Raw genomic sequence first — 17751 nt, forward strand, 5'->3', positions numbered from 1 at the left:
AATAGCAGAGTTGGAAGGGACCTTGGAGGTCTTCTAGTCCAACCCCCTGCCTAGGCAGGAAACCCTATACCCTTTCAGACAAATAGCTATCCAACATCTTCTTAAAGACTTCCAGTGTTGGGGCATTCACAACTTCTGGAGGCAACTTCTGTTCCACTGATTAATTGTCCCCACTGTCAGGAAGTTTCTCCTCAGTTCTAAGTTGCTTCTCTCCTTGATTAGTTTCCACCCATTGCTTCTTGTTCTACCCTCAGGTGCCTTGGAGAATAGTTTGACTCCCTCTTCTTTGTGGCAACCCCTGAGATATTGGAAGACTGCTATCATGTCTCCCCTTCATTCTCTTAAGCTAAACATACCGTTCCTGCAACAGTTCTTCATATGTTTTAGCCTCCAGTCCCCTAATCATCTTTGTTGCTCTTCTCTGCACTCTTTCTAGAGTCTCCACATCTTTTTTACATCGTGGCGACCAGAACTGAATGCAGTATTCCAAGTGTGGCCTTACCAAGGGATTATAAAGTGGTATTAACACTTCACGTGTTAACGACTGTCATAAATATGAACCAGTTGTCAAGCAACCAAAGGTAAATCTCGTGACTTGGCGTCACTGCAACGGTCATTAAATGTAAAAAATGGTTCTAAGTCACTTTTTTCAGTGCTGTTGTCACTTTGTTTTTTTAAAAAATATTTTGATTATAGAGTTTTCTTCACTTTACATCAGTTTCAGCTTTGCAACAACTCTATAACAGTTTATATCCATAGGTTTTTTTACATTTATATATACTTTTATATATACATTATATAGTTATCATTCTAGATATTTTTTTACATCTTATCATTATATACTATTATACATAATAAATATTCATCTTTCATTATATTTACGCTTATTTCTAATTCATTGTCTTTCATTATTAGTTTTCTAATCTTTGCATCTAGTATCAAGCCAATTATACCAGGCATCCCAAATTAAATACTGTTCTGTTTCTCCTTTGTCTTTGACTTCCATTGTCAACCTATCCATCTCAGCGCAGTCTAATATTTTCTTTATTACCATGTTTCCCCGAAAAGACAGGGTCTTATTTACTTTTTGACACCCCCCAAATAAGCGCTCGGCCTTATTTTCAGGGAGGTCTTATTATTTTTGAGGTGCAGGAGGCGGCGAGCGTGGTCACCTCACGGCTGCTGCTGATTACAATATTTTCAGGGAGGGCTTCTTTTAGCACATGCGCTCAAAAGACCGATTGGGCTTATTATCCGGGGAGGTCTTATTTTCGAGGAAACAGGACACCTATCAGGCCTGAAGCGGTTCCTTTAAGAATCTTTGGCCTGCCACACTTCCTTTCATTTCACTGTACTGTTTCATTATTGGAGTAATTGGGAGGGGGGGGATAGAAAGGAATAGAATTGGGGAATGTGTTGTTGTCATTCCTTTCTAGAAGCCCAAGGTCATCTTTTGTCTCCGCACCTCGACACCTGACCGGAAGCAGCGGGGTGGAGTTGTCAGGGTGGAAGAAGAAGACTGGACCATGTGATGGGATTTATGGGAGTGGGCATAAGATTATGAACTTTCAACTGGGTGGAATTCCAGGAAGTTCTTCAGAATTGGAATTTCACAGATGTGCCAACGTGTCTGTTTTATTAAATTGGAACTTTTAAGGATAATTCTGCCTTGGACTCTGATTTAATTCTGCATGATATTTGGAACGCTGACAGCACCATTTCCTCAGAGAGTACAGTATATTTCCAATTTTGAGCATATACTATTCTGGTCGCCGTTATTACGGGTAGCGTTAAATATTGGTGTTTTTTTTTGTTTTGTTGCAATGCTGTTGCAACTTAGAAAGGTCAGTAATGAACTATTGTAAGTCGAAGACTACCTGTCAGGGTTCCAAATACCATGCAAAAGTAAATCAGAGTCCAGAAGAGAATCATCCTTAAAGTTCCAATTTAATAATACAGGCATGTTGGCATTATGCTATGAAATTTCAACTCTAATGTACATCCTGTGGGTTCACCCAGTTGAAAGTTCATATTTATCCCCACACTCCATAATTCATCACATGTTCCAATCATCATCTTCCACGCTGGCATCTACACCCCTCTGCTTCGGGTCAGGTGTCGAGGTGCAGAGACAAAAGATGACCTTGAGCTTCCAGGAAGAATCACAACAATACATTCCACAATCCTACTCCTTTCTATTCCCCCCCTCCCAACTACTACACTAATGAAACACATAGGAAATTATAAGAAAGTGTGGCAGGCCAAAGATTCTTAAAGGAACCTCTGCAGGCCTGATACTACCTTTACGTGGTGCTATCGATTAGCTGCTCAAAACTAGCAGTCGTTACCTTGTTTCCCTGAAAATAAGACCTCCCTGGATAATAAGCCCAATCGAGCTTTTGAGAGCATGCACTAAAAATAATAAGACCTCCCTGAAAATAAGGCCAAGTGCTTATTTCGGGGGTCAAAAGAAAATAGGACCATGTCTTATTTTCGGGTGAAACATGGTATCAATGAGTGGGGATGTGTCACACGCCTTGCACTCTCCCAAGATGGCCAATCCCTTAGCTAACCTCGGTTGGTTGACGCTGCAATTGGCTCCTTCTCTCTGATCCAGGTTTCTTCATCTTCGACGTCGCGGAAGAGCTGCTGAAGGCGGAGGGAGTCGGCCAGCTTCTGCTTGCGGCATACCATCGGTTCCTTCAGGGCCTCGTAGCGGGCCACCAAAGCCTCCTGCTTCTTCTTGATGTTGTCCGCGTCAAAGTGCCCGGCCTCTTGAAATTGGCGAGCCTGGATCGTGATGCCATCAATGCGGTCCTAAAACAAAAGCTGAAGGTCAGCAGTAGCCACAGAGTGGGGGATTCAGCCAGTTCTGAGAGGTTCTGGAGAAGCGGGGAGCGGAAATTTTGAGTAGTTCGGAGAACCGGCAAATAGGCTGGCCACGCCCCTGCGGCCTCTCAGCCGATCTCCTTTTGTTGCCCTGAACAGGAGAACGGAGCTGGAAAGGAGGTTAGTGGGGTAGGGAGGGAATGGGGATTTTGCAGTAACCTTCCCCCGCCATGCCCACAAAGCCACGCCCACAGAACCGCTAGTAAAATAATTTGAATCCCACCACTGAGTAGCCACCTTGCAAGGACCATCTGTCTCTACTCTGAACAAGTCCAAAGTTGCATTCCCCTCTTTCATTGCCCTCTGAACGAGTCTGAACAAGTCCCCTTCTCATGATTTTTGTATCTCATGTTTTATGTTGATTGCCTTTATTTAGTATCCTATTATGATTTATGTTGTTTGCTTATTTAGTATCCTAGGATTATCGCTGTTTGTGCCTTATTCTATGATGATTGTGTTTTATGGTTATGATCATGATTTATCACTTGTTGCTTGGATGTACACTGAGAGTTCATGTGCCGCAGACAAAGTCCTTGTGTGTCTATCACACTTGGCCAATAATTAGCCAGACTTGGCCAATAAAGAATTAAATTCTAATTCTAATTCTACTGGGAATTCTGCAGTTAAGGGACCTAAGACAAATTCCGTGGGAGTCTTATCACATTTGGCCAATAAAGAATTCAATTCTAATTCTAATAATTCTAATTCTACTTGTAATTCTGCAGTTTAGGCACCCAAGACAGATTCTGTGGGAGTCTATCACACTTGGCCAATAAAGAATTCAATTCTAATTCTACTGGGAATTCTGCTGTTAAGGCACCCAAGACAAATTCTGTGGGAGTCTATCACATTTGACCAATGAAGAATTCAATTCTAATTCTAATAATTCTAATTCTACTTGTAATTCTGCAGTTTAGGCACCCAAGACAAATTCCATGCGAGTCTATCACACTTGGCCAATAAAGAATTCAATTCTAATTCTACTGGTAATTCTGCAGTTAAGGCACCCAAGACAAATTCCGTGGGAGTCTATCACACTTGGCCAATGAAGAATTCAATTCTAATTCTAACTCTACATCCCTTCCACAGCCCTCCAATCACGACTGGTCTGCCTCGAAGGGGAGGCTGGGCAGGTGGGGGAAGAGAAGGGGCTGTACCTGGTGGGCAGCTACATCTGCCTCCAGCAGGGCGTGTTTCTTCTGCAGATTCTGAACGTTGGTGAGGTCTTTGCCATAATCGTCCGAAGCCAGGTGGCCTTCCACTTCGTACAGCCACAGCTCAATGTCTTCCACGTTGCGGTTGAATTGCTGCTGCTGGTTGGCTTCGCACAACTTGATCCCTGGAAGGGAGAAGGGGAGACTTCAGAGCTCTTGCGCAAAGACGAAAAGGCCTTTGAGACCCCCATCGATCTCCCTCCCTTCCTCTCCCTCCCTCTTTCCCCATCTTGTACCTTTCAGCTCAGTAGCTTCCAGCAGTTTCTTCCACAAGCTGATGACTTCGTTCATGCGAACGGCCACTTCGTCGGAGGCGTAATGCTTCACGTCCATCAGGTTCTGCCCGGCTTTCTCCAAGGCATCAATGCGACTCTGATTGGCCGTGAGCTCGGCCTCAAACGCCTGGTGTTTCTGGACCTTCCCTTGTAGGTTGGACGGGTCCTACGAAATGGAGGAGACAAGATCAATGGCAGTTGGATTAAATCAACCTTGGGTATTAAGTATCACGGGAGACAGGGATGATGGTAACAGTTACAGTAAAGGTTCCCCTCGCACATCTGTGCTAGTCGTTCCCAACTCCAGGGGGCGGTGCTCATCTCCGTTTCAAAGCCGAAGAGTCAGCGCTGTCCGAAGACGTCTCCGTGGTCATGTGGCCGGCATGACTAGATGCCCAAGGCGTACAGAACACTGTTACCTTCCCACCAAAGGTGGTCCCTATTTTTCTACTTGCATTTTTATGTGCTTTCGAACTGCTAGGTTGGCAGAAGCTGGGACAAGTAACAGGACTCACTCTGTTAGGTGGCGCTAGGGATTCGAACCTCCAAACTGCCGACCTTTCTGATCGACAAGCTCAGCGCCTTCACCACTGAGCCACCTTTGCAGGCACGTCAACCATCATCCAGCTCAGCTCTACTGCACATACACGAGTGCCTCCCACTGGCCAGCTTATTTTTGGGTCTCAGCCGCACATGCGGGGAGACACGTGAAAGCGCAGGGGGAATGGACGCATGTGCAGGGGGTGGGGGGAGCATGGGGAGTGCATGACCCCCTTCCCCGTTTTTGGTTTCAGGGAGGCTTGCTATGTCCAAAATGGGGCCCTGGGGGCGGCAGAGGGAGTGCAGGGGGGAGGGGTCGCGCGTACATGCACAGGGTGGGCGGGGCACACATGGGGGTTTTCACGTGTGCATTGCATTATGCGTGGGGGTATGCACGCACTCACTTTTGGCATGCGAGGACAAAAGGTTAGCCATTACTGCTCTAGGCTCTTTTAAGTAGCTTCCTGTTTCCCGTTGCAGTTTAAAATAGTTGAGCAGTAAAGCACATGGTGACTGTACTGTTTGCTCTGTGATGCTATATATAAGCAGAATTTCTTTCTTTCTGTTTTTCTTTCTTTTCCCTTCACCCCCCCTCCTTTCTTTCCCTCGTTCTCTCTCCTTTGTCTTTCTTTCTCATACACACACACATCCAACAATATATACCGCATTGCAGCCACACCTTGTAAGCCTCATCCGTTGCAGTTTTCATCTTTTCATTGATCCAGCTTTTCAGCTCATCCGAGTCCCTGAAAAACTGCTGCAGGTGGAAGGAGTCGGCTAGCTGTGTTCGACGCAGCATGGCCCGCTCATGCAAGGTGTTGCGACGGCTCAGCAGCTGGCAGAAGATAAGAACACACAAGTCTGAATCGACAGCAACAGTCTTTGGTTCCTTCTGTTTTCTTTCAATCGCAGCCTACAGATATTTTCTCTCCTCCCCCCCACACCCCAAAAAAGATACCAAACAAAGAAGGGCAGCTAAGAAATAAGCAACATACGAGGTGGCATTTGAAACTTACAGCGTCTCTGCGGGTGGCCACATCTTCCTTGGCATAATGGTTATTCTGAATCAGTTTTGTTGCAAATTCATCCAGAGCCTATAAATTAAAAGGCATTTATTCAACTCAGGAAACGGGATATTGATTGTAACCCTTTTGAACAGCTCTACTTATTGGAAACTCTGAAGAAATAAACCTACCTCTCATCAGCATCAAGGGGTTGTGAAATATAACTCCCCGGCATGGACACAGTTAAAAAATCAGGGTGTGTATCCCTGTTTGAGTGGGTGGGGACAGGTGGAATTGTTAGCTACCACCAAAGGAATGATTTGAAGCGGGATTATAATCTTATCCTACATCATGAATCAAAAACCAATTAAAATAAAACTGCAGGATTTGTCCTTCGGTCTGAAAAAAAAGAACATGGCACAGCTATGCGACAACCCCAATGTCAGGGCTGCAACCGTCTTTTCTTTTGGATCATTGGATCTTTCTATTATTCTGCTATGCCTTTTCTATTGTGGAAAAATGGGAGGAGGGATTGTATGGAGTTAGATGATATGTAGCCATAACAATATTCTTTCTAGAAAGCCAAGGTCATCCTTTGCCTCTGCACCTCTGCACCTGACCAGAATTGGATGGGTAGAACTGCCAGCGTGGCAATGGAAGATTGGACCATGGGATGGACTTGTGGGTGTGGGGGGCAAGATCGTGAACTTTCAACTGGGTGGGGGAAACCAGGAAAGCTTTCAGATTCGGGTTTTTCCAGATGTGCCAACATGGCTCTCTTAATAAATTGGAACTTTGAGCAATACTTTGCCTTGGACTCTGATTTAAATTTGGATGCTATTTGGAACCCTAGACACCCAAATTTTAATCTCAACCTATACACATCTCCCTTAGACACAGGAGCCAGATAGGTGAGCTTCGGCCAAAGGGCATTTTTTTCAGTCCAACCCACCTCATCGGGCTGTTATGGTGGGAAAATAAAAGAGGGAGTCTTATCTATGCTGCCTTGAAGGGTACTGTTGTGGCCCGCTAGCGGCCATTGGAGCTGGCAGCAGATTCGGACAGTGAGGAGGTCGGGGAGGAACATGGGCCAGTCCTGGAGTCTGGGGAAGGCTCTGAGGAGGGCTCTGTGTCGGAGGCAGAAAGGAGGCCAGGGCCGTCTGACAGTTATCAGCTGCCTTCGGAGTTGGACATCAGTGGGACAGAAGAACAGCTGGAGCATGTTCCTGATGTGCGCATGTGCAGAGCTGCCAGGAGAAGGGAACAGCTAAGGGCCAACTTGGGAGTAAAGACACAGATGGACGGTAAATGGCCCCTCCCATAGGGAATAAAAGAGGAGTGACTGGGGAGTGGAGTTTGCAGGAGGCCATTAGTTCAATTCATTCAGGTGAAGATCTGTCCCTGACTTCTTGCCAAGGAATTGCTGCTACAGCATGGAGTTTGGAAGATATCGGCCTGGCGGATCTCCAAGACTGATAAAGGCCTGTAGTTGTGAAATCTCTTGAAAGATTGTTGGCCAGGACTTTGCTGGAGAGGAATTCCCTTTAAACTAAATAAAAGAGGTTTTATTGGGATGAGGAGTTGGCTTCGTGCTTTTGGGAAGCCTAGTTTCAGAACAGGTACAAAATCAGGTTGGGTTATAAGTCCCCACCTTAAATACCTAATCAAGTGTGTCTTGTTTGAAAAACCAGGGAGGGTTATCTTTCTGAATTGTCAAGGAGCAAGTTCTGATGAATAATTTAATTGGTTTAATGACCTGGAACCAATTATAGAGGCTATCTTTTAATGGGGCTAACCCATGAAAATCTGGGCCATGTAACAAGGGATAGCTTAGCTCAATTAGTGAAGGCTTAAAAAAGTAACTTTGATGGCGCAATCTTCCACTCTAGGGTTTAATTTAAATTGGATAGGTTCTCAAATATGTGGCTGTAACTAGCAAACGGGAAAAATGACTCTATTGTAAGTGTTTTATTTTTTTAAAGTACCGTATTTTTCGGACTATAAGGTGCACCGGAGAATAAGCTGCATCAAGATTTCAAAGAGGAAAACAAGAAAAAGAATAATTTTTGCCCTCCCTGGCCCCCCAGTAGCATTCTGCAGGCCTCCCAAACCCTCTGTACACCCCGTTTTTGCAAAAAACAGGATGCACAGGTGGGGTTTCAAGAGGCCAAAAAATGGCTATATTCGATGTATAAGACGCACCGACATTTCCACCCTCTTGGGGGGGGGGGGAGTGTGTCTTATACTCTGAAAAATACGGTGTTTTTTTTTAAAAAAGTGGTATGAGGACCAATTGTTGCTCATCACTCCAGGGAAATCGATAAACCCATAAATGGCTTACCGTGATTTTCTCTTCTTGGGCGCTAAGTGACTTCTCAAAATCTTCATGCTTCTTCAGCAGGGCCTCCACGCTGTCCAATGAGTCCCCAAGATCTTCATTGAGCAAGAAGGCCTTGGAAAGAAAAGCAATATGACATCAGAAAAGGACCAGATTTAGCAAATCGGACCAGGCCGCTGTGGAAGATGGACAACAGAAAGGCTGTTCGGGTAGGCGGCCAGAATATCCTTATGGAACAGAGGCACAAGGTCTGGAGATGGTCATCAGAGCCACCAGACTTTTGAAAAAGAGCCTGTCAGGTTTCCGAAAGATGCCCTAATTGATTCATGAGCCTCGAGCCAAGTTTCAAAAGAAAACCAGTCATTTATTAGGAGCACCATTTCGGCAATACCTAATGCAGTTAGATCTAAGCCTCATTTGAATTATAGCTGAACTTTATCCCTGTTTTCTCCCTCCCTTCAATCTGTGTCATAAATCACATTCCCCAATGAGGTGCACCCCTCACAAGCCTGCTGTAGTAATCTGAGATCCGACTCTAGCCGAAGGTATGCATGGAATACACTCCCCCCACTTTCCTCACCATGGCAACTTTATGAGTTGACATAACCAGGGAGAAAATATGAAATATGAAAGGTCTGTAAGCAAGGGTGGGATTCAGCCGGCCCACTTGCCCCTCCTTCATTTACCTATATCCTCTCAGCTGATTTGCGCAGCACAGCAGCCGCGCCTCAGCTATGTTACTCCCCAGAAGTAACGTGGAAGGTAAGTCTTGTTAAAACTGGGGACACGTGCAGAGTGCACGGGTGCGAAGCATGCGATCACCGAACTGGTTGTTAAACTGGCAGGATCCCATCACTGTCTGTCAGTCACTTAAGGATGCCAGGCCTGCAAAAGCTAGCAGGTTGGCCAAGTTATGTTCACCCACAGCACCTCAGAACTGCCTCAGAATCAAGATCACGTGAAGGGTCAATACCACTTTATAAGGCCTTGGGAAGGCCACACTTGGAATATTTGCATTCAGTTTGGTCACCACAATGTAGAAAAGATGGGGAGACTTTAGAAAGAGTGCAGAGAAGAGCAACAAAGATGATTAGGGGACTGGAGACTAAAACATAGGAAGAACGGTTGCAGGAACTGGGTATGTTTAGCTTAAGAGAAAGAAGGACTAGGGGAGACATGATAGCATTGTTCCAATATCTCAGGGGCTGCCCCAAAGAAGAGGGAGTCAAACTATTCTCCAAGGCACCTGAGTGTAGAACAAGAAGCAATGGGTGGAAACTAATCAAGGAGAGAAGCAACTTAGAACTGAGGAGAAACTTCCTGACAGTGAGAACAATTAACCAGTGGAACAGAAGTTGCCTCCAGACGTTGTGAATGCCCCAACACTGGAAGTCTTTAAGAAGATGTTGGATAGCCATTTGTCTGGAACGGTATAGGGTTTCCTGCCTAGCCAGGGGGTTGGATTAGAAGACCTCCAAGGTCCCCTCCAACTCTCCTATTGTATTGCATTGTATTACTTGCCTAGGTGCTGGCATGCCGCGGACCGGTGCCAATCCCTCGACTGGGGGTTGGGGACCCCTGGTTTCCGGTAACCTGTATTCTTTCTCAGGGCGTATGGCACAAAGTGGGTCCGAGATCGCCTGCTTTTCGTCCAGCTGTCATCCCCCCCCTCCCAATATCCCACCGCATATACATGCAGGTGGATTGCCCATTTGTTTCCCCTCCTGGGCTTTGATGGCAGGATGCCGGCAAAGCGCCAAGCTGAAGAAGGACCGATCTGTCCACTCACCTCTTGTTTGCTCATCCAATTGTCCACCTGCTCGGTGTCCCGGTAGAAAAGCTGCAGGTCCATGCACTGCTCGTACTGCTGCCGACGAAGCTCCCAGAGTTCCAGTAGGGCTGTCCTCTCCTCCGAGAGGATGGTCAGCTGAGAGAAAAAAAGGAGAAGACCATCTGGACGTCAGAGGCGGGAAGCCACCAACCAAGTGTCCACACGTCCTTGAGAATGGGGTTGATCTGGAAAAGAACCTATATTTGCCTATTCCTGGTTTCCTTATCAGGGTGGCAACTAGCATGTCAACACTGAAGCTGACCTCATTGGAGCGTCAGTGTTGCCACACTGGAGCGGAGGGAAAGGGAGGCGGGATTAGAGATAGAAGGGTTTGTGTGGCCAAAACAAAATACTTTCTCTTGAGAACCAAGGGCATTCTCACACCTGGGCCACCGTGGGAGGAGGAGTGAGGTCTCCAGACGACCGGACAGCGTCTTGATTGGACCATGTGACTGAGTGTTTGAAGTTGTGGGAAACTTTTCCCTTTTAATTAGTTGAAAACTACGGGAAACTTTAGAGTCGGTTTGCACCAGATCTGTGCCAATATGATATTTCCAATAAAGCTATTCTTTGAGGAATCTGATGTGGAATTGTTATTTGGGACCCTGACATAATACAGATCAAGCCAATTTAAGGAGTGGGAACTGGACAAAATACTTTCCTTTTTTTAAAAACCAAGTTTTTTTTTATTGTTGCATATTTTAAAAAAAAAAAATTTTTAAACAGAATGCTGTCTAGTTCCCCCACATACACACTTTAACATTTTCCCATATACATAATTCATTTTACTTTATTTCCCATTTTAGCCGTATTGTTTTCTTCCCATATTTTCCCAATTTTAACAATTTATTTTTAATATACCCAAAGCATTTCATTTTTATCCCTTTGGAAGTACACGAAGTTTATCATTTAATTTCCATCTATTTTCTATAAGTAACATATCTTCAAATTCAGTATTGCACATAATCAACATTTTACTTAACAATTTGCAGAGTTAATAATATTTGTGTAGTTCAATCACATCTTAATTAGCCACGTACCATTACTATGATTAATGTATTTCATTTTATTTTACTGATCCCCTGTTCCTAGTTTCTTCCCCCCCCCCCCTCTTTTTCCTTCTTTTTATATGTATTATTTCTTTTCTTTTGGATCTTTTCTCTCACTTTTCGATAGATTTTTTGGATAATAATAATAATAATAATAATAATAATAATAATAATAATAATAATAATAATAATAATAATAATATTTAATGCTTCTAGACCGCCCCCTCTCCCGCAAGGGACTCGGGGCGGTGTACAGTTCATACAAAATATAACAGGATACAATAAAATTAAATTAAATATGTACAGTTGACAATTGACATGGAGGAGGTTAAAATGTAGTTAAAAGAACTGTACAAAGCAGATATAAAATAAATTCAAACCCCTAAAAACAAATACAGTAAATTAAAAAACCCCTAAAATAACCAGATATAATACATTTGCCAGGAGGGACAGTTGAATTATGCCAGGCCTGCTAGTCGGAACAGGTGAGTCTTCAGTTTTTGCCGGAAGGAGCGGAGGTCAGAAGTGGTTCTAATGTCGGGGGGGAGGTCATTCCAGAGGGTTGGGCCCATCACAGAGAAGGCCCTACTCCTCGGTGTCGCCCGCTGGCATTGCCTAGGGATAACCCTGGGATAACCCTCCCCAGGATTTTTCTTTTCCGCTTCCCACTACGTCTCTCTTTATTTTTGGCTCAGAGGAGAGGAAGAAATAATGTGGACCCTGGGCTCTAACACCCCCCCTCCCCTCTCCTTCACTTTCTTGCTGGCGGTAAAATCGGTTACCTTCTCCTTCACTTCGTCAGTCGCATAATGTCCGGCAGCGAGCAAGGCCTGTCCAGAGTCGTCCGCAGATTTAAAGCTGTCTTCGTGAGCGTCGATTTCTCCCTGCAGCCAAATAACAGAACATGGTCACATTGTCAGTCAAGCCACACAGAATTAACACCCACACACAAATGCACAGAGGAGGAGTGTCTTTCGGCAGAGCGGGTGACGCATCCGGTAACAGTCAGGCAGGGTTCTGGAGGCCAAAATGTATCCTTGGTGGCCCATGCATAAACTCCATTCAAGGCAAAATGCAGCAGCTGGACGCTTGACATCCAGTTTGTCAAGATCAAGCTGGCTAAAGGATTGTTGTGGCCCACCAGCTGCCAGCACAGCTGGCAGCAGACTCGGACGATAAGGAGGTTGGGGAAGAATTTGGGGCAGTTCTGGAGTCTGGGGAAGGCTCTGACGGATGCTCAACTTCGGACGCAGAGATAGAGCCAGGGCCGTCCGGCATTTCTCAGCCACCGGAGAGGCTGCTGCTTTTGAAGGTGAGTGAGGAGAAAGAACATCTGGGGCCTGTTCCAGATGCGCCTATGCGCAGAGCAGTTAGGAAAGGGGAACAAAAGAGGACAAGGAGTCGACTTGGGAAGCAAAGCACATGTAGACGATGAATGGCCCCTCCCTGGCTGGGGAATAAATAGAAGGAAAGGGGAGTGACTGTCGTAGGAGACAACAGTTCGTATTTCTGAAGATTTTGCTCATTGTGTTTCGTGCCATAAAGACTGCCAGAGTTTAATTTGCAGCTTTTCAACTGAGAACTCACGACTGCCTGGACTTTCGGTGGGTGAATGTAATTAATTCACAAGAAATAAATAAAGAGGGTTTTTTGCTAGTGAGGAGTCTGTTTCTTGTTTCTGCTAAGGCTGGATCAGAACAAGGATAACTGTGGTTCAACCTGCTATCAAGCTTCTGTCCAGTCTCCCAGGGAGGGGCCACGGTGGTCCTCTTTACCTTATGTTCCTGGTGTCTATCCAGCAGGGCCTCCGCTCCCGCTACATCGTTGGCAAGCTCATCAGCATTAATTAGCGCTTTCATTTCAGTCACCCAGCTCGTCAAATCCCGAAAGTCGGCCAGGAATCGCTGCAGTCTTCGGGTGACGAGAGAAGACAGAAGAAGAAAAGAAACAGCGTTACACATGAATACAAGCTTCCCCATTCAGGGTGGGTTTGATTTAAATCAAGTCGATTGAAATCACGATTGAAATCTTGATTTAAACCACCAGTGAAAAGGCTTGATTTAAATCAACGCAATTTAAACACAAGGTGAGGCACGTGGCTGGCAACAGGTGAGTGGATGCCCACTAACAGGGGCTGTCATATTGGATCTGAAATGACAGGTGCTCTTCAATATTATATTTATAAGCTGCTTAGGTTTCACTTCCATTTTTACTTCTTGCCTTTCCTCCTCACACTTAGAACCTGGTGGTACAAATGTATTTATCTCCAAACAATCATACAGTTTGTAATGTACATAGATTTGCAAAACAAGGGGGTAAAGGAAGATTCCCGAACCTTGCTTTATTATTTATCTCACGGTTGCTGTGAAATTGTGTGACTGCATCAATGCAGTGGATTGAATGGCTTTATCAGAAATATAAATATTGCAGAATATACAGCCTCATAGGCTACACAACTAAGATCCATTTCATGCTGAATAAACTAAATTATGAATGGATCTTAAATAGAAAACTATCTTTCGAGAGATTTTTTTTTAACTCCAAAAGCATTTGATTAAAATAAATTTGAGAAAAAAAAATCCAATTTAAACCCCCCTTACTTTACTTTTATTTAATTTATATACCGCGCCCTCTCCCAGAAGGGACTCGGGGCAGTGTACAGTCATATTAAAACAACAATATAAATACATAAATATAGATAAATATAGATGGAGGAGGTAACATATAAACTGTACAGTAATAATTAAAATTAAAAGTAAATATACATTAAAACTACCCCTAAAAAACTACCCCAGAATAGAATGTTTGCCAGAAGGTTAAAAATGGGACTATAAATCGGCTACGCCAGCTAATTGGAACAGGTGGGTCTTAAGTTTCTGTCGGAAGGAGCGGAAGTCGGTAGTAGTTCTGATATCGGGAGGGAGGTCATTCCAGAGGGTTGGGCCCATCACAGAGAAGGCTCTACTCCTGGGTGCCGCCCGTTGGCATTGTTTAGTGGACGGCACCCGGAGGAGTCCCTCCCTGTGGGAGCGAATTGGTCGCAGGGATCTATGAGGTAAGATGCGATCCCGCAGGTAACTAGGCCCCAAAAAATCTGTTTTAATTTTTTTTTTAATCGCTTTATATCCACCCTCTCTTCATCTGTCATCCTAGATTCAAGATTCCTGTCTTGTTAAACTCCGCCACAACTCCCGTCTTCTGTTCCATGGCAAGCTTCATTTATTCCCATGGTTTCTTGCTTGGGGTAGGAGAAGAAGCGGATCTCTCTTTTAACGAGCATTATAGCATCCTACCGGTAGGAGTCGTTCAGGCGTGCGTGTCTCTCAGCAGCCCGGGTGCGAATCTGCTCCCAGTTCGCAATCAGTTCCTCTCGCTTCACGTGGATCTGAGAAGCGTTGAGAGGGTGGGACTCCTGCAGCCGGTCGGCCTCCGCACCCAGAGCCTTCACCTAAACACCGCAGAGAAACGTAGATTAACACCAGAGCAACAGAAGACGAAAAGGAGCACCAAATAAAAGTTGTAACAAGAATGTTAAGAACACTGTGCCAAACTCTTAAAAATGCATGGATATCATCATCACCGTTTAATGGCCCCATAATCCCTTGCAGGGTGGAGACTGGGCAACTGAACGGAGCTGAGGGTTTACTGGCCGGATGCCCTTCATGTCACCAATGCGGAGGTTTTTTTCAGCAGATATATTCTCATTGTGCCCAGAGAGAGAGAAATATCTGCCTCTACCTAGGATGAGATTCACAACCTCCTGATTGTGAGGCTGTCAGGCCTGCAGCCATCTTTTCTTTTGGATCTTTGGCCTGCCGCACTTTCCATTATTCTACTATGCCTTTTCTATGGTGGGAAAATGGGAGGAGGGATAGTATGGAGTTAAGATGATAGGTAGCCATAACAAAATCCTTTCTAGAAAGCCAAGGTCATCCGTTGTCTTTGCACCTCTGCACCTGACCGGAATTGGATGGGTGGAATCTGTCTTCGTGGCAGTGGGAGAATGGACAATGGGATGAACTTGTGGGTGTGGGGGCAAGATCTTGGACTTTTAACTGGGTGGGGAAAACCGGGAAGCTTTCAGATTCGGGTTTTCCCAGATGTACCAAAATGGCTCTCTTAATAAATTGGAACTTTGAGCAATACTTTGCCTTGGATTCTGATTTAATTTTGGATGCTGTTTGGAACCCTGACAGAGGCGAGAGCTCCTCCTCTAGGCCACCACAGCACTCTATTCTTTACGAATATACTGGAAATAAATTAAGGTTACAGCCGTAACTGAGCAAATATGATTATAACATAACAGATGTTTGGGGATTTTGCTCAAAAACAAAAAAAATTTGTCACTGAAACAATCAAACTAAACTGGATTTTGTCAACTGCAAAAAAAAGGGAATTAGCAAGAATTGATTGAATGGATTCAAAGAGCTCTTCATTCACTATGGACAGAAATCCTTGCAGTTCTTCTGTGGGATTCTTTCAGATGATTGAAAACAAAAGGTCAAGGTTCCCCTCGCACATCTGTGCCAGTCATTCCCAGCTCCAGGGGGCGGTGCTCGTCTCCGTTTCAAAGCCGAAGAGCCAGCGCTGTCCGAAGACGTCTCCGTGGTCATGTGGCCGGCATGACTCAACACTGAAGGCGCACGGAAAGCTGTTCCCTTCCCACCAAAGGTGGTCCCTATTTTTCTACTTGCATTTTTTTACGTGCTTTCGAACTGCTATGTTGGCAGAAGCTGGGACAAGTCACAGGAGCTCACTCCGTTACGCGGCAGTAGGGATTCGAACTGCTGAACTGCCGACCTTTCTAATCGACAAGCTCAGCATCTTAAGCCACTAAGTGGCACCCACCTTGTCTTCCAAAGCAGCCAGATCCCTCTCCAAGCCCTCATGTTTGCGTAGCAAAGCCTGCACGCTCGCAAGGTCTCTTCCGAAATCATCCGAAGCCATCAGCTGCTCTTTCTCCTTAATCCAACTTATCGTTTCGTCCACATCTCTGTAAATACAGACTTGCATCAAAGCAGGGCCTTTCCCAGGCTTCTCTGCTTTTGGAAGGAAGGAAGGTTGCAGGCAGCAAAAGTTATAGTCCCTCTGTGGCTTTACTTATATCCCAAGAAAGGACTTTATGAGGGAGACACAGGAGAAACTCATCTCTGGCTACCATTACTTTCTCCGACACCTGCAGTGGTTGACTTTATAAAACATGTAAAGAATGGTTGCAGGATTACCCAGGAGGCAAATTAGAGATAATATGCGAATTATATTGAATGCATTAGAATATTACGAAGTACACCCTGGGAAACAAATGGCATTGTTATTTTTGGATGCACAGAAAGCTTTTGATAATGTAAATTGGCAATTCATGATAATGCAACTGCAAATGATGGATTTTGGGGAGGGATTTATAAATATGGTTAAACTATTTACAAAGAACAACAGGCTAAGTGATGGTAAATGGAAATATGACAGAAAAAGTGCTGATTAGAAAAGGGACCAGGGAAGGGTGCCCGCTATCTCCACTATTGTTCATATTGACACTACAAGTTTTGAACAGAAAGATAAGGCAAAATAAAGATATAAAAGGAATGAAAGTTAAAAAGGAAGAATATAAATTGCAAGCATTTGCAGAAAATTTGGTATTTATTTTTAAAGACCCAATAGAAACAGGTCCAAAAAGTACTAGAACAAATAGAAGAGTATGGAGGAGTGGCAGGATTAAAAATTAATAAAAGATAAAACAAAAAATGTAGTGAAAAATATAACAGAAAAACAGAAAGGAGAAATAATGGAGAAATTAGATATTCAAATAGTAAAAAAAGTGAAATATTTGGGAATACAGTTGACCTCGAGATGTGTAACTACTAAGGAAGATAATTATTATAAACTAAGAAATCAAATTGAAATGGATATAGAGAAATGGAAAAACTTACAGCTATCACTAATGGGTAGAATAGCGGTAATTAAGATGAATATATTAGAATATTATTTTTATTCCAAACAATACAAATAAAACTAGAAAAAAAGTACAGTTGCAGGAATTGGGCATGTCTAATCTGGTGGAAAGAAGGACTAGGGGAGACATGATAGCAGTGTTCCAATATCTCAGGGGCTGCCACCAAGAAGAGGGAGTCAAACTATTCTCCAAAGCAACTGAGGGTAGAACAAGAAGCGATGGGTGGAAACTAATCAAGGAGAGAAGCAACTTAGAACTGAGGAGAAACTTCCTGATAGTTAGAACAATTAATCTGTGGAACAACTTGCCTCAAGAAGTGGTAAATGCTCCAACTGGAAGTTTTTTAAGAAGAGGTTGGAGATCCATTTGTCTGAAGTGGTGCAGGGTTTCCTGCCTAAGTAGGGGGTTGGACTAGAAGACCTCCAAGGTCCCTTCCAACTATTCTATTTTAAGTCTATTCTATTCTATTCTAAGTCTATTCTATTCCATTCTATTAAGTCTATTCTATTCTATTCTATTCTATTCCTATTCCTATTCTATTCTATTATTCTATTCTATTCTGTCTATTCTATTCTGTCTATTCTATTATATTCTATTCTATTCTATTAAGTCTATTCTATTCTATTCTACTATTCTATTCTATTCTATTCTGTCTATTCTA

The 17751-nt window shown here is 44.0% G+C and overlaps 1 protein-coding gene across 9 annotated transcripts in view; it reads right to left on the reverse strand.

Annotated features, from left to right (window-relative positions):
- The window catches only part of SPTAN1 (spectrin alpha, non-erythrocytic 1), a gene marked incomplete at its 5' end in the record, with an annotated part of 98667 nt that overhangs the window by 60715 nt on the left and 20201 nt on the right, over window positions 1-17751 (reverse strand). For all 9 annotated transcript variants that reach the window (XM_081967601.1, XM_081967600.1, XM_081967597.1 and 6 more), the window contains 11 exons: window positions 2574-2817; window positions 4047-4228; window positions 4340-4544; window positions 5598-5753; window positions 5935-6012; window positions 8264-8374; window positions 10050-10187; window positions 11923-12024; window positions 12916-13051; window positions 14434-14588; window positions 15989-16133. In XM_081967601.1, the coding sequence (XP_081823727.1) occupies window positions 2574-2817; window positions 4047-4228; window positions 4340-4544; window positions 5598-5753; window positions 5935-6012; window positions 8264-8374; window positions 10050-10187; window positions 11923-12024; window positions 12916-13051; window positions 14434-14588; window positions 15989-16133 (1652 nt within the window). The remainder of the gene's footprint in view (window positions 1-2573; window positions 2818-4046; window positions 4229-4339; window positions 4545-5597; window positions 5754-5934; window positions 6013-8263; window positions 8375-10049; window positions 10188-11922; window positions 12025-12915; window positions 13052-14433; window positions 14589-15988; window positions 16134-17751) is intronic.

Source organism: Natrix helvetica (assembly GCF_964273705.1).
Source record: "Natrix helvetica genome assembly, chromosome: 15".
NCBI lineage: Eukaryota > Metazoa > Chordata > Lepidosauria > Squamata > Natricidae > Natrix > Natrix helvetica.